At 46.3% G+C, this 12659-nt stretch overlaps 1 protein-coding gene across 2 annotated transcripts in view; it reads left to right on the top strand.

The window, feature by feature from the left end:
* The first annotated feature begins 756 nt into the window (after nucleotides 1-756).
* The window catches only part of LOC138289702 (alcohol dehydrogenase 1-like), a 452749-nt gene continuing 440846 nt past the window's right edge, over nucleotides 757-12659 (top strand). For both annotated transcript variants that reach the window (XR_011202553.1, XM_069230193.1), the window contains exon 1: nucleotides 757-949. Coding sequence is in view for 1 of the 2 variants with exons in the window: in XM_069230193.1 (XP_069086294.1) it covers nucleotides 920-949 (30 nt within the window). In the remaining variant the exon portion in view is untranslated. The remainder of the gene's footprint in view (nucleotides 950-12659) is intronic.

Raw genomic sequence — 12659 nt, 5'->3', positions numbered from 1 at the left:
TCAGAAGAAAGTGTCAGGACACCCGGACACCCCTTCAAAACCCGGGACTGTCCGGGCAAATCCGAAACGTATGGTCACCCTACTCCTGGCTCTCCTTTCTCTTTTCTTACTCACCTTCCCCTATTCATCCCATTTTTTATGGTCGAGCTTGCGTCGCATGCGCTTGCACATGCGTTTCGCTAAGCAAGACGCTTTAGTAATTAAAAAGGGCTCAGAGCCCTGTCCACGTCACGTCAGTGTTTGTCATTGGCTTGTGGGCTTGCCTGTTAGAATCTGCTTGATTCCATGCGTCATGCCTTTTCTGATGGCTAGCCCTCCTCGAGCGCATCGACCAAGTACAGAAAACATGCAAGGCTGGCTGTTTTCTGTCCGGCTCGTGGACTACTTTTTCTCTATTTTCTCAGCGCGATCTCTCTTGGCAGAAGTCGAGCGCTTTACATAATATCGACCCTGTTACACAGTTAATTGCACTTTTTTTGGTTAGAACATAAATGCACTTTTGCCAATAGGTTTCATTACCAGTGAAAAGTCAGGTTAGGAGTTTACAACGCTATCAGCTCTAATACGAGCAAACGCGAGACCCGTTGCATTGCAAATGCTTGTTTAACATACAGACAGTAAACTAAAAAGACCAGGAGTGGCTGCCAAATTTGGTTTCACCCAGGACACTCTCTGAGCAAAGGTCAGCTCAGTGGTTAATAACTTGTTAAATAACTACTTCTGCATGTGCTGTATTCTATTTCAGTGGGTAAAGCTTTGAATAAACACATACATCCTTCCCCTCAGGTGTAATTGGGCATGAAAAGGGCTGAGTTTAAGAATCATGCGCATGAATGCAACCAGCGCCTCATTGGAAAAGGTCTGCTCTATAGTTTGAGTGCCAAGAAGTGACTGCAGACAGCATACGATTTACCACACCATGGCTGGACACATGGTAACTTCTGGGAAAGTAAGTAAAACATTTTGAATAGAACAATAATTTAGCTAAATCAAGTAGAGAGAAAAAATGAGAACGTGCATATTCTATGGGATGTAATAACTGAACTAGCATGCTAAGCTTCTGGGCACTTTTCTGGGATTAGTTTTGCATTTTGAGCTAGCTAGTCACCTTCTGTTGGATGTTGCCTGAGCACTCAATTCTTTCTTGAAATGTGTAATTCCATTCTCAGAGGTATGATTGAATTATAGCCCATGAGTTTGATTTTGAATCTGCAAATGTTGTTAAATATTACAAAGCGTGTTGACTTTTATCTATCTATATATGTAGCGGCATATTTAACTTTGGTGGCGCATAGCAGCAAGTCACCTTGATGCGCTGCCCTGCGTAACAGGAAAAGGGCAAAGATGCGCTGTATTTATCGAATACGGAGCATTCCTGTCCCTTTCCCTTGCACTGGTGCTGTCTTGGCAGACTAGCACCAACGTAGTCACGGGTGCCTGCTTTGCATGCAGGGGCCCCTTCCTGCACAAAAACAATCCTGAGAGAAGTTTTTTCTCATCCCTATGTGTACTGCAGAATGTGGACCATATAGAAAGATAAAAAAACTAGAAGAAATAGATATATTTCTTGTTATTACACCTCTCATGGGGAGGCATACATGGGACAATCCTGCTCAGCAGCCTCACTTCTGATCTCCTGCCCTTCTATGGGGGAGATGTAACTACAGAAAATACTTCAATGGAGCTAAAGTTTACATCAGAGTAAGTTGGGAAATGGTCCCCCCCCACTCCCCACTCCCCCCCAGGTAAGCAGATGAGCAAATGCTAAAGTCTTTTGACTTTACCTGACTTTCCAGCCACATTCTAATTTAGCCAGTGTTGAGTAGTAAATAGTAAATACAGGATTAATTACAAACCAACATAAACCTCTAGAGAATGCCATAGATGATTTAATGCATTTCAAAGATGTAGAAATGCTTATGTGTGGTGTATGAGTATGCCGTCAGTATTCACCATAGGGAATTCAGACTGTTGTTAACTCAACATTTCACTTGCCTGTAAACATATCCCCATCAATGGTTAGTGTTAGAAATGTGGTCTCTGGTTGACAATCAGTTTGCACTCTGTCCAAGCAGGGACTCTCACTCTAGTCAGGGTAAGGGAGATACAGACCTAGGATAACCCTGCTCACCTTCTTGGCAGCTTGGCACAAGCAGTCAGGCTTATCTCAAAGGCAATGTGTAAAGTATTTGTACCAACACACACAGTAATACAGTGAAAACACTACAAAAGTACTCAACACCAGTTTAGAAAAATAGCCAATATTTATCTAAATCAAACAAGACCAAAATCCAACATACACAAGCAAAGTTAGGAATTTTCAGAGATTAAACTTCAATATAGCGCTTAGAAACACAAATGCTTCAATTTGGCGATATCACGGCATTGTGACGGAGTGGTTCCCAACAATTCAATGCCAATGGTGCTGGTTACGGATTCGCATTGACCCCCAGGCACAGTACTTTGTGACAATGGGGAAACAAGCTGGTGCACCGTGTCGGGGATGAGGGTGTCACTGGATCCGGTGCGGCGCCGGTTCTGGTGCAGCGGAGCAAAGGTGAGCGAAGGTGTTGGTGCGAGGCGTCGGGTCCTGGCTGGGAAGCTGAGGAGATGAGGCAGTGTCGGTGCGAAGCGGGAGTTCCTTGCACTTCCGACTGGGTCGATGTCCTCTGGTCAAGACGTGGTGGGGTGACCTCATGGGTCGCAGTCACGCCACGAGGCTGCGGACACTGCATTAGAGTCGGGTGTCACGACGTCGGTGATGTGGCACTTTGGAACCCACGGGGTTGTGGACTTCAGCAAGGCTGCTGCGGCATCAGGCATGTGATCGGGGTCATCACACTCCAGCAGGGACCACAGTTTCAGTTGCAGGTGGCGACGCGGAATTCGGCAGAGGCATCAGTCCAGGCGTCGTCCAAAGTCGGTGCACTTGGATTTTCTTGTTTTTTCACTAACTTCTCAATTTAAAGGCCCAGGGACATGACTAGGCACCACTTGGCAGGGTAGGAATCTCAGCAAGAGAGTCCAGGTGCTGGCAGCGGAAGTCTTTGATGGTCCTGAGACTTACAAACACCGGGCAAGCTCAGTCCAAGTTCTTGGAGAAACTTCACAAGCAGGATGCACAGCAAAGTCCAGTCTTTGCCCACTCTAAGGCAAAAGCAGCAACTGCAGGCCAACCAAGCAAAGTACACACAGCAAAGGGGCAGTACTCCTCCTCTAGGTCTTCAGCTCTTCAGCTCTTCTCCTTGGCAGAGGCTCCTCTTGATACAGAAGTGTTCTAAAAGTCTGGGGTTTTGGGTCCAATACTTATGCTCCTTTCTGCCTTTGAAGTAGACTTACTTCAAAGGAAAGTCTCTGTTGTTCACAAGATCCTGCCTTGTCCAGATCTGGCCACAGACACACACATAAGGGGGTTGGAGAGTGCATTGTGTGAGGACAGGCACAGCCCATTCAGGTGTAAGTGCCAGATCCCCCCTCCCCACTCTAGCCCAGGAGACTCATCAGGATATGCAGGCTACACTCCAGCTCCCTTTGTGTCACTGTCTAGAGGGAATTCACAAAAGCCCAACTGTCAGTCTAACCCAGATATGGAATACACAAGCAGGCAGAGGCACAGTATAGTTAAGCAAGAAAATGCCCACTTTCTAAAAGTGGCATTTTCAAATTGACAATCTAAAAACAACTTTACCAAAATATGTATTTTTAAATTGTGAGTTCAGAGACCCCAAACTCCACATCTCTATCTACTCCCAATGGGAAACTGCACTTAAAGGCAGTCCCTGTGTTGACCTATGACAGAACTAGGCCTTGCAAATGTGAAAACTAAATTTGGCAGTATTTCACTGTTAGGACATGTAAAACACATCAGGAAGTGTCCTACCTTTAACATACACTGCACCCTCCTATTGAGCTACCTAAGGCCTACCTTAGGGGTGACTTACATGTAGAAAAAGGGAAGATTTAAGCCTGGTAAGTGGGTACACTTGCAAGGTCGAATAGGCAGTACATTCTTTCCGTTGTAATGCCTTGCTACATTGAGTTATTGAAGGTGTGACTTTTTTCTTCCATGCTGATGCTATTGCCATCTCAGCCATGCCAAGGCACAGCCACATTATCGCCCTATCTCTAGTCGTTTGATGCTTGAGTGAATCATTTCAGAGACCCAGAAGGACAGAGCTGGGGGAGGTCAGGACTGGAGAACCTAAGATGTATTTATTTTGGGCAAGAATTTCCATCCAGAACGGGTGAATGGTCGAGCAATCACACTAGATATGTCGAAAATCCCCTAGAAGGCCACATCCCCTCCAACACAAATCAGAAATGTCCGGAAAGAGTTTTTTTCTGCTTATTCAGGTAGAAATACCACTCAAATAAAGGTTTATAGTACACTTCTCATATAGTGATAGAGTGGGTAAATCTAGAGATATCCCTCCACAGTTTGCGCCATTTCTCTACCAAAATTGAGCTATCTAGAGTTTGTTCCCGCAAAGTCATGTATCAGAGTTTTTGGGTAAGGGTTGTGGAAAGTGAGCATACAAGAATGAAATGCACCCACAGAGTCTCCTGATCATGTAACAACTTTTTCAATAGGGATAGGATCTCTTGTGGCAGCCAACCTAACATCTGGATGCATTACTCAGTGCTTCATCTGGGTATAGTGGAAGCATTCGGATTCTGAAAGGTTAAAGTCACGCTGACAGTTTTCAAAGGTAAGAATGTCCCAGCATGGAACAAGTCAGAAATGGTGAGGTAGCCGTCAACGAGCCAAAGATCAAAAGGTTGTGGGCTCATAGGGGGGTTGGAAATTCTGGGTTCTTGGGTTATAGTGGATTGAGGTGAAGGGAGAGAGAAAGGTTGTCTATTTGGCAGTTCAAGTTACCTCGTCCCACACTTTGAGGGTTGTTCTTACAGGCATACTAATATAAGCATTAGGTGGATGGGTTCCCTAGTAAATCTCTGATTTATCTGCCCACCAGTGTTCTGTCCATATGGAGTGTGTGTTTGTCAAACCCACAAAGGAACAACTCAGAAATAATTCACAATTGCGCTGCCTTATAGTATAAGTGAAGATTCGGCAGTGCAAGTTCCCCTGCATCTTTGGGTAATCTCAGTAATTTGTAAGGTAGGTCTGCTCTGCGGTCTTGTCAAATGAAGCATATAAAAAGGGATCATAGAATAGGTAAACAGTTGAATCTAGTTCAATGGGAAAACCCTGTAACAGATATAGCAATTAGGGGAGAACAGTCATTTTAATGGCATGATTAAGGCCAAGCTAAGATATGTACATGGGGGCTCAATGTTTGAGGTCTATTTTTAGTTGTTGCAAAAGAGGGGGTAATTTGCTTGGTAAAGAACTGCTATTCGAGGGGTGAGTCTGATGCCCAAGTATGTTTTTTAGCCTAAATGAAAGGGGTGGTGAGTACCAGTGACTCCATAGCTTGTGTAAGCAAGTTCAAATTCCATGGAAAAGATTTATTTAAATTGGTATGAAAGGCTGTCACCTTTTCATAAATTCGGAGTTCGGTTTGAAGTTGACCCGAAGGGGATACCCTGGATAGCGGGCATTGCTCGTAGTTTTGCTGCGAATGGTTCAAAGCTCAAAGTGAACAAAAGTGGGGAGAGGGGCATCCCTGCCTTGTCCCTCTCCCAAGACGTAAGGGATGAAAGCACATCCCATTGACTAGGACTCGGGACCCCAGGGTGGCATAGATGGCCCAAACCTTAGCTATAAAATTGTCACAAAAGCCAAAGTATTGCAAAGTGTAAAATAGGAACAATGAATCCACCCAGTCAAAGGCTTTCTCTGCATCTAGTGCCAAGAGGACTCCTAATATAGTTTTTTAGTGGCTTTTTTGACCAGATGGATCACCCTTTGCAGATTGTCCTGAATCTGTCTCCGCTTGATAAACCCAGATTGGTCTGGGTGCACTGGGTCAGGCATGATGTCCTTGAGTCTGGTGGTTAAAATGTTCGTATGTAGTTTAACATCTATGTTAAGAAGGACTATGGGCATATAGGAGCCACAGGATTGAGGGTCTTTCCCCTGTTTCAGAATGACTTTTATTAAGGTTTCACCCATAGATGGAGTGACCATCTGCGTTTTGTCCATGTAATTGAACAGTGCTGTCAGATGGGGTACTAAGTTTGAGCTGAAGGCCTTGTAGAATTGGGCTGTGAAACTATCCAGCCCAGGTGATTTGTAGAATTTCAGTGTAGAGATCACAGCTTGAACCTCTTCTTCACCTACAGAATCTCCTAAAATAGCGTTTTGATCTTTAGTCACTTGGGGTAGAGTCACTTCATCTAAGTAGTTTAATTGTGTTGCGTCATCATTGGGGTCAGCTGTGTAAAGTTCCCTTAAAAGTGTCCAAAGATCTCAGCTTTATCATAATCAGAAACGGCCAATGAGCCATTTCCTTTGAGTAATGTTCCCTATGTATTCTTTTTCATTCTTAACACTAAATTGCCTTGGCAGGTGGGTGCCCACCTTTTTGCCCTGTTCGTAGGTTGCGTATGTTAGTCGGAGAAGAGTGGATCCGGCCCTACTGGTATAAATAGTATTACGTTTTCTTCTCAGAGCTGTCACTTTACTTTCTGGGGTAGAGAACGATTTTCTTTGTGATGTTTTTCTGCTTCATGAAGTTCAGCCTCCAAGGCCAGTCTGTCTCTCACTGTCTGTTTACTCAATGTAGACAGGAGGACTATGCATTTCCCATGCACTACTGCCTTAAAGGCATCCCAGGTATTAGAAAGATTAGTGCCTTGGGGGTTATTCAAGCAGAAGAATTGCCTGATTGTTTTGCAAATTTCGTCCCTAAAGAGTTTGTCTCTCATCAGGGAGCTTGGAGAGAACCCCTGTGTTATTCAGGTGGGGGAGTATTCCATTCCAGCATTAGTCCAACGAGGACTTGATCAGAGATGACAGTTGGGTAGAACTTGGCCTCCATTAACATGGGCATCAAACATTTACTAACAAAAACATAATCCAGCCTGGAGTAGTTGTGATAGAAATGGGAGAAAAATGTATAGTCTTGGGATGACAGGTGGAGAGTCCTCTAGGCATGAATGAGCCCTAATGTGAAGAAAGCTTGTTTTAGGGCTTTAGGAAAACTCCCAGTGAGAGCTTTTTGGAGGTGTGTACTATCCCTCTCCGGGTCCCATGTTAGGTTGAAGTCACTCATTAGGAAGATCTCCCCATCCACATAACCACCCAGTCAGGGTATCAATGAGAAACCTGTCCAGAATTGGAGGCATATATGAAGACAAAGTCGACATCCACCCTGGCAGGTGTCCTTTCACCAAGACAATCCTTCCTTACCTATTGGTTTTGCAGCCCTCAGGTTAAACTTTAAGGAGGCGCAGAAAAAGAGAACAACACCATTGTGTTTGGTAGACGAGGATTTATACATGACAGTGTAGGACTCATGTCGCAGCTTGTGTTCCTCATCATGCTGAAGGTGTGTTTCTTGACATTATGATGTTGATCGAGTAGATATTTCCAATGCTTAAGGTGTTTTTCCAGGGAATTAAGGCCTTTGACATTCTATGTAAGTGGGCTGATTACCATACAATCATATTAGATGGAAATCTCAATCTTATATTGCCCCATCTCACAGCCCTACCCAAGCAAGTCGAACTACCTCTGTTCAAAGATCGGTATGGCTGTCTGGAGTTCCCTATCTGTCCCCCTTCAGATTGCATCACATGTACCCTCCTACACACCTGAAAAAAAAAATATTTAACCAAAAAACATGAAAGAACAGGGTTAACAGTTCTCAACATTAATTAAACATTTCTGCACAATGTAACTATAAGGGTGTTTATGCCAAAAAACACTTATGAAATGCAGTTTAATAGAGGCCTAAAGACTGCTGGGTATACCGCCATCAAATGATAATGTCAACGAGAAGGAAGGTTGCAGCAGGTCCCAACCCAAAAACGTATCTCTTTGGTGACAGTAGATGCCCAACAAAGATCGGCAAAATCTGGGTGCTCAGAGAGTGTCAGCTGTCTGGGTTACTAGGCCAAGTGTCAATCTGGTGCTTCGAAGAGGCAAAGAACAGTGTCGCTCCAGATCAAGGTTTCCTCTAGATTCATAGGTGTCGTTGTGAGACCCGCTGTTCCCTCACTCTGATGACAGTTTGGCTCCTTATGGGGTTTTCTGAGTTGTCCTTCAGGTGTTGCGTTTCTGCTAGTGATATGCCTAACAAAGCTCCTGTCTCTGATAGTTCAGTGAAGTGATGGGTCTTATTTTTTTAAGTCAAATGTGAGGCCAAAGGGATAAATCCAATGATATTTGATGTGTATGAGATGCAGCTTGTCTGTAACAAGGCAAAATTACAGACAACAAGCCAGAGTAGCTAGAGCTATGTCTTGGAATAAAGAGCAGATGACCCCCTGAAACGAGACTTCCTCTACTTTTCACGCTGCTTGCAAATTGCTTCCTCGACTTTGTAAGAGTGAAGTTTTGCTAAGATGGTTACCCCCTCCAGGAGCCTGCAGGTCCACATGATGAACTCTAGCCAACGTGATCACTCCAAGCACCTGTGCAAACAAGCCCACTACAAATGCTACTAGATCAAGGCCCTCCTCCCCCTCTTCCAGATTGCGGATGCGTATATTGTCTCTCCGTGATCTATTTTTCAAATCATCACATTTGAGCAAGGATATCTGGAGTTATGTGTTAAGAAGATCCGTGGAGGACTCCATCTGGTGAATGTGCTGTTCTAGGTCCTAGACTTTTGGGTCATGATCTAGAGTTCTGGTGCCTACAGAGTCTACATCTTGTTGAAGAAAGACACATTTAGGGGCTGATTTAAGAGCCCTTAGAGCCTCCGTGTGCCACATTAGCATAATGTGGCCCAAAGAGGGCAAAATCGCAGTGCCAAATTTACAAAGTAGCGCAATGCATGCATTGTACCACTTTGTAACCCTTGGTGCTACATTATGCCTGTGCCATTCATAATGCATGCAAAGGGGGTGTTCCCACATTAGGGAGGCTGAAATAATGGGGAAAAGAAATCTAAGAGATTTCTTTGCGTCATTTATTTCGGAACTTTTAATGCTTGCTCAGAGCAGGTATTAAAAGGAGGCATGCCATTGTTTTCAATGGGCCTCAATGGGCTTTGCAGGATTAGCGTAAAAAATGTTGATGCTAATTCTGCATAGCTCCAAATTAGCGTAAAAAGTGTTGACACTAGTTCCCCTAACTACCGTGATGGTGATGTTAGGGAGGTGTTAAGGGGCGCAGGAAAAGTGGCGCTGCATTGGGTGCAGCACCACTTTTCTTAAATCAAGACTATACTGTTGAATTCTGTTTTGAAAGCCTCGGGTAAGGATGTTAAATCGACCTTCAATTCCTCTCGTAGATCTTTCTTGAAGCCTCTTGGGGAGGACAGGAGGTCGTTCTTGGTGAGGGCCATTTCATCAGTCTGTTTTGATGGCTGGAAATCATTTCTTGCCTCCACAGGTGTAAAATAGCTAGAGACTTTGTTGGGATGGGCTCTTTTCAGTGGCATGGAACCTATGGTCGGGGCCAGCAGAGAGTGCACCAGGGATGTAGCTAATGTGATGAGGATTGGAGAGGTAAATAGAGGAATCTGACCTTCTGCAGCAAGCCCTACTCAGTGTAAAATCATGGTGAAGCGCATGGTCATCTTATGAGGCTGTTTCTCCGAGTGGTGGTCTCAAGTGATGTAGACAGGTCACTGCAGTGGGGAAACATCCTTTTTTACGACTTTCTTTTTACAAAAGTCGTGGTTAACGAAAGCGCAACAACGCTTTTTTTAACCACGACTCCGTTATTTTGTGCCTTAACTACGTATGTTCTGAACAACGAACATGCGTGGTTAAGGTACAAAGAAGGGAGTTGGCGAAGGAGGACGACGCAGGTGAGAAGGGGTCGACTAAGGTAAGTGGTGGGTTTAGGTTTTGGGGAGGTTGGTTTTAGGTTTTGGGGTGGGGTTAGGGGTGTTTTTGGTTTTGGGGAGGGGGTGGGGGGTTAGTGGGTTTTAGGTTTTGGGGTGGGGTGGGGTTGGGGGGGAGGGGCGTTTTTGGTTTTGGGGAGGGGGTGGGGGTTAGGGGTTTTAGGTTTTGGGGTGGGGTTGGGGGGGTGGGGCATTTTTGGTTTTGGAGAGGGGGTGGGGGGTCAGGGGGTTTTAGGTTTTGGGGTGGGGTTGGGGGGGTGGGGCATTTTTGGTTTTGGGGAGGGGGTGGGGGTTAGGGGGGTTTTAGGTTTTGGGATGCGTTGGGGGGTGGGGAGTTTTTAGTTTTGGGGAGGGGGTGGGGGGGTCAGGGGGTTTTAGGTTTTGGGGTGGGGTTGGGGGGTGGGGCGTTTTTGGTTTTGGGGAGGGGGTGGGGGGTGGGGGGTCAGGGGGTTTTAGGTTTTGGGGTGGGGTTGGGGGGGTGGGGCGTTTTTGTTTTTGGGGAGGGGGTGGGGGGTTAGGGGTTTTAGGTTTTAGGGTGGGGTTGGGGGGGTGGGGCTTTTTTGGTTTTGGGGAGAGGGTGGGGGGTCAGGGGGTTTTAGGTTTTGGGGTGGGGTTGGGGGGTGGGGTGGGGCGTTTTTGGTTTTGGGGAGGGGGTGGGGGTTAGGGTGTTTTAGGTTTTGGGGTGTGGGTTGGGGGTGGGGTGAGGGATGTAGGGTGAATGGTGCCTATTACTAATGCTTTTATCAGGAATGCCTTCACAACGAAATATCGTTGTTAAGGCATTCGTGGTAAAATCATTAGTAGTAAGAACGAGGTCGGTGTTCCGACCTCGTTGTTAAGGCAGTAGTTGTTTTTAAAGTCGTTGTTTCGTCGTACAATCCTGCAGTGGGCTCATGAAGGATGTCAAACTGGTATGGCTGAGTCATCTGGTAGTCAACAGGTGTGGTGGGCCTGGTATTTGAAAGGGCTGTTCATCTCACTGAGGAGTGAGATGTGGGAGCCCCCACTACTTCTGGGCAGACCCTCGTGGCTAAAGGGTAGCTGCAGAGGGAGACATCCAGACCCTTGCTTGTTCCGGTGTCCAAGGCGGGGGAGGCATCGGGGAAGGCGAAGCAGTTAGCAGTGGAAGCTAGGGGAGCCCAAGTGTTTCCCAACAAACTGTCACCTGCCTGTGCAGTCTAGGGCCGGGTGCACTGCTTGAGAGATGTGTAGTATTCTAGAATAAGTATTGTAGAATTTAGAATTAAGGTGAGAACACTCCGCGCGGACAGGCAGGGATGAGGTCGGAGAGACAGACGGTTGGTTTCTTTTATCGTCCGGCTAAAGGCTCTTCTGTGCTGAGCGTTGTGGATGGTTGAGCCATATTTAGGAGACCCATAATAAAAAGAAGAACTCGATCTACAGACCTGTGTGTAGTTTCTTTGTTGCAACAAGATGGTAGAAATCTTTGGGCAGGTAGGATGCCATTTTGAGGTCAGGCAAGTTTGCCTCAGGAGCGTGAAGGCCTCATCTGCAGTTCAGAGTAGTGCGGCAGGCAGTTAGATGTCCCCTGCAGTGCCTCACAGTTCACCGGTCGGCACAAGCTGGAACAGCACTGGACGTGCGGAGCGTGGGAGCAGCCGGCTCATAAAGAGGATATCTTGCCTCATGTGGCGTTGGCCCGTCCTGTTGACGTTTATGCTCTGAGCATCAGGCAAGATGATCTGCACCCCTGCACTTGTCCTCAACTCTTCTTTCCGTCTCCCTGGTGCCCGCTGTGTCCAATGGGCGTGACGAGGCACATTTGGCTAGTTAGTCCCTTCAAACTGGAGTTGTAGCTCTCTCAGCCAGTTGCTGCACCACCGCCTCCATTGTTCAGTCTCTAGAGGTGCAGGGATGTCTCAACGTGTTGCCAGGGGTACCACGCATGTCGGCGAACCCACCCCCCGCAACGATTCTCCCCACTTTCTGCCAGTCACTTGTCATGGGAGGGGGTATGTGATCTGCAGCAAGGGTCGGTATCCCGTGATCTCCGTTAGTGCTGCAGCGATGCTCTCATAGATCACGTCCACTCAGCCATCTTGGTTGGCGACACCCCTTCACTACCAGTAGAAGAGGTTTTTAAATCGATTTCAATGGCCCATAAATGCATTTGTTGCACATCACCTAACAGTGAAGATTGTGCAATGTATTTCTGGCCTACTAACGGTGGATGGAGGAATGCCTCAGGGATGCTCTTTATCCCCGCTCCTTTTTTCCTTAACTATGGAGCCACTCGCGCAGTGGCTCAAACAAAATGGTCAGGCATGGGGCATACCAATCAGTGAAGAGACTCATATTGTTACCCTGTTGCAGATGATGTAATAATCTACGTCCACAACATCTGAAATGGTATGTCAGATGTACGGGACATTCTGATGGAATTTCGAGCTGCATCAGGCTTGGGGGTGAATTGGGCTACACCTTGCCTGTTCCCGATCCACCCAGATTGCCCACCGCAGAACTTGATGGTAGACTTGTATCTTCCCCTCTGGGAGCCATGCACCTTTCGACATTTGGGCATTCACATTTTCCAAGCCACACACGACCTTATCGATAGCAACTTTACCAGGGCCATTATCACCCTCCATCCCAAATGGCGCTATAGAGCAGGCTCCCACTTACTGTCAAAGGAAGAGTGTCACTATCTAAAGTGGTGATCCTTCGACCTTTACTATATTTCTTTCACAATTTTCCAGTGCACATACCCCGTAG

The sequence above is a fragment of the Pleurodeles waltl genome, chromosome 1_1 (genome assembly GCF_031143425.1).
Source record: "Pleurodeles waltl isolate 20211129_DDA chromosome 1_1, aPleWal1.hap1.20221129, whole genome shotgun sequence".
Lineage (NCBI taxonomy): Eukaryota > Metazoa > Chordata > Amphibia > Caudata > Salamandridae > Pleurodeles > Pleurodeles waltl.
Note: the sequence above shows the minus strand (reverse complement) of the source record. Positions and strands in the feature narration are given on the sequence as shown.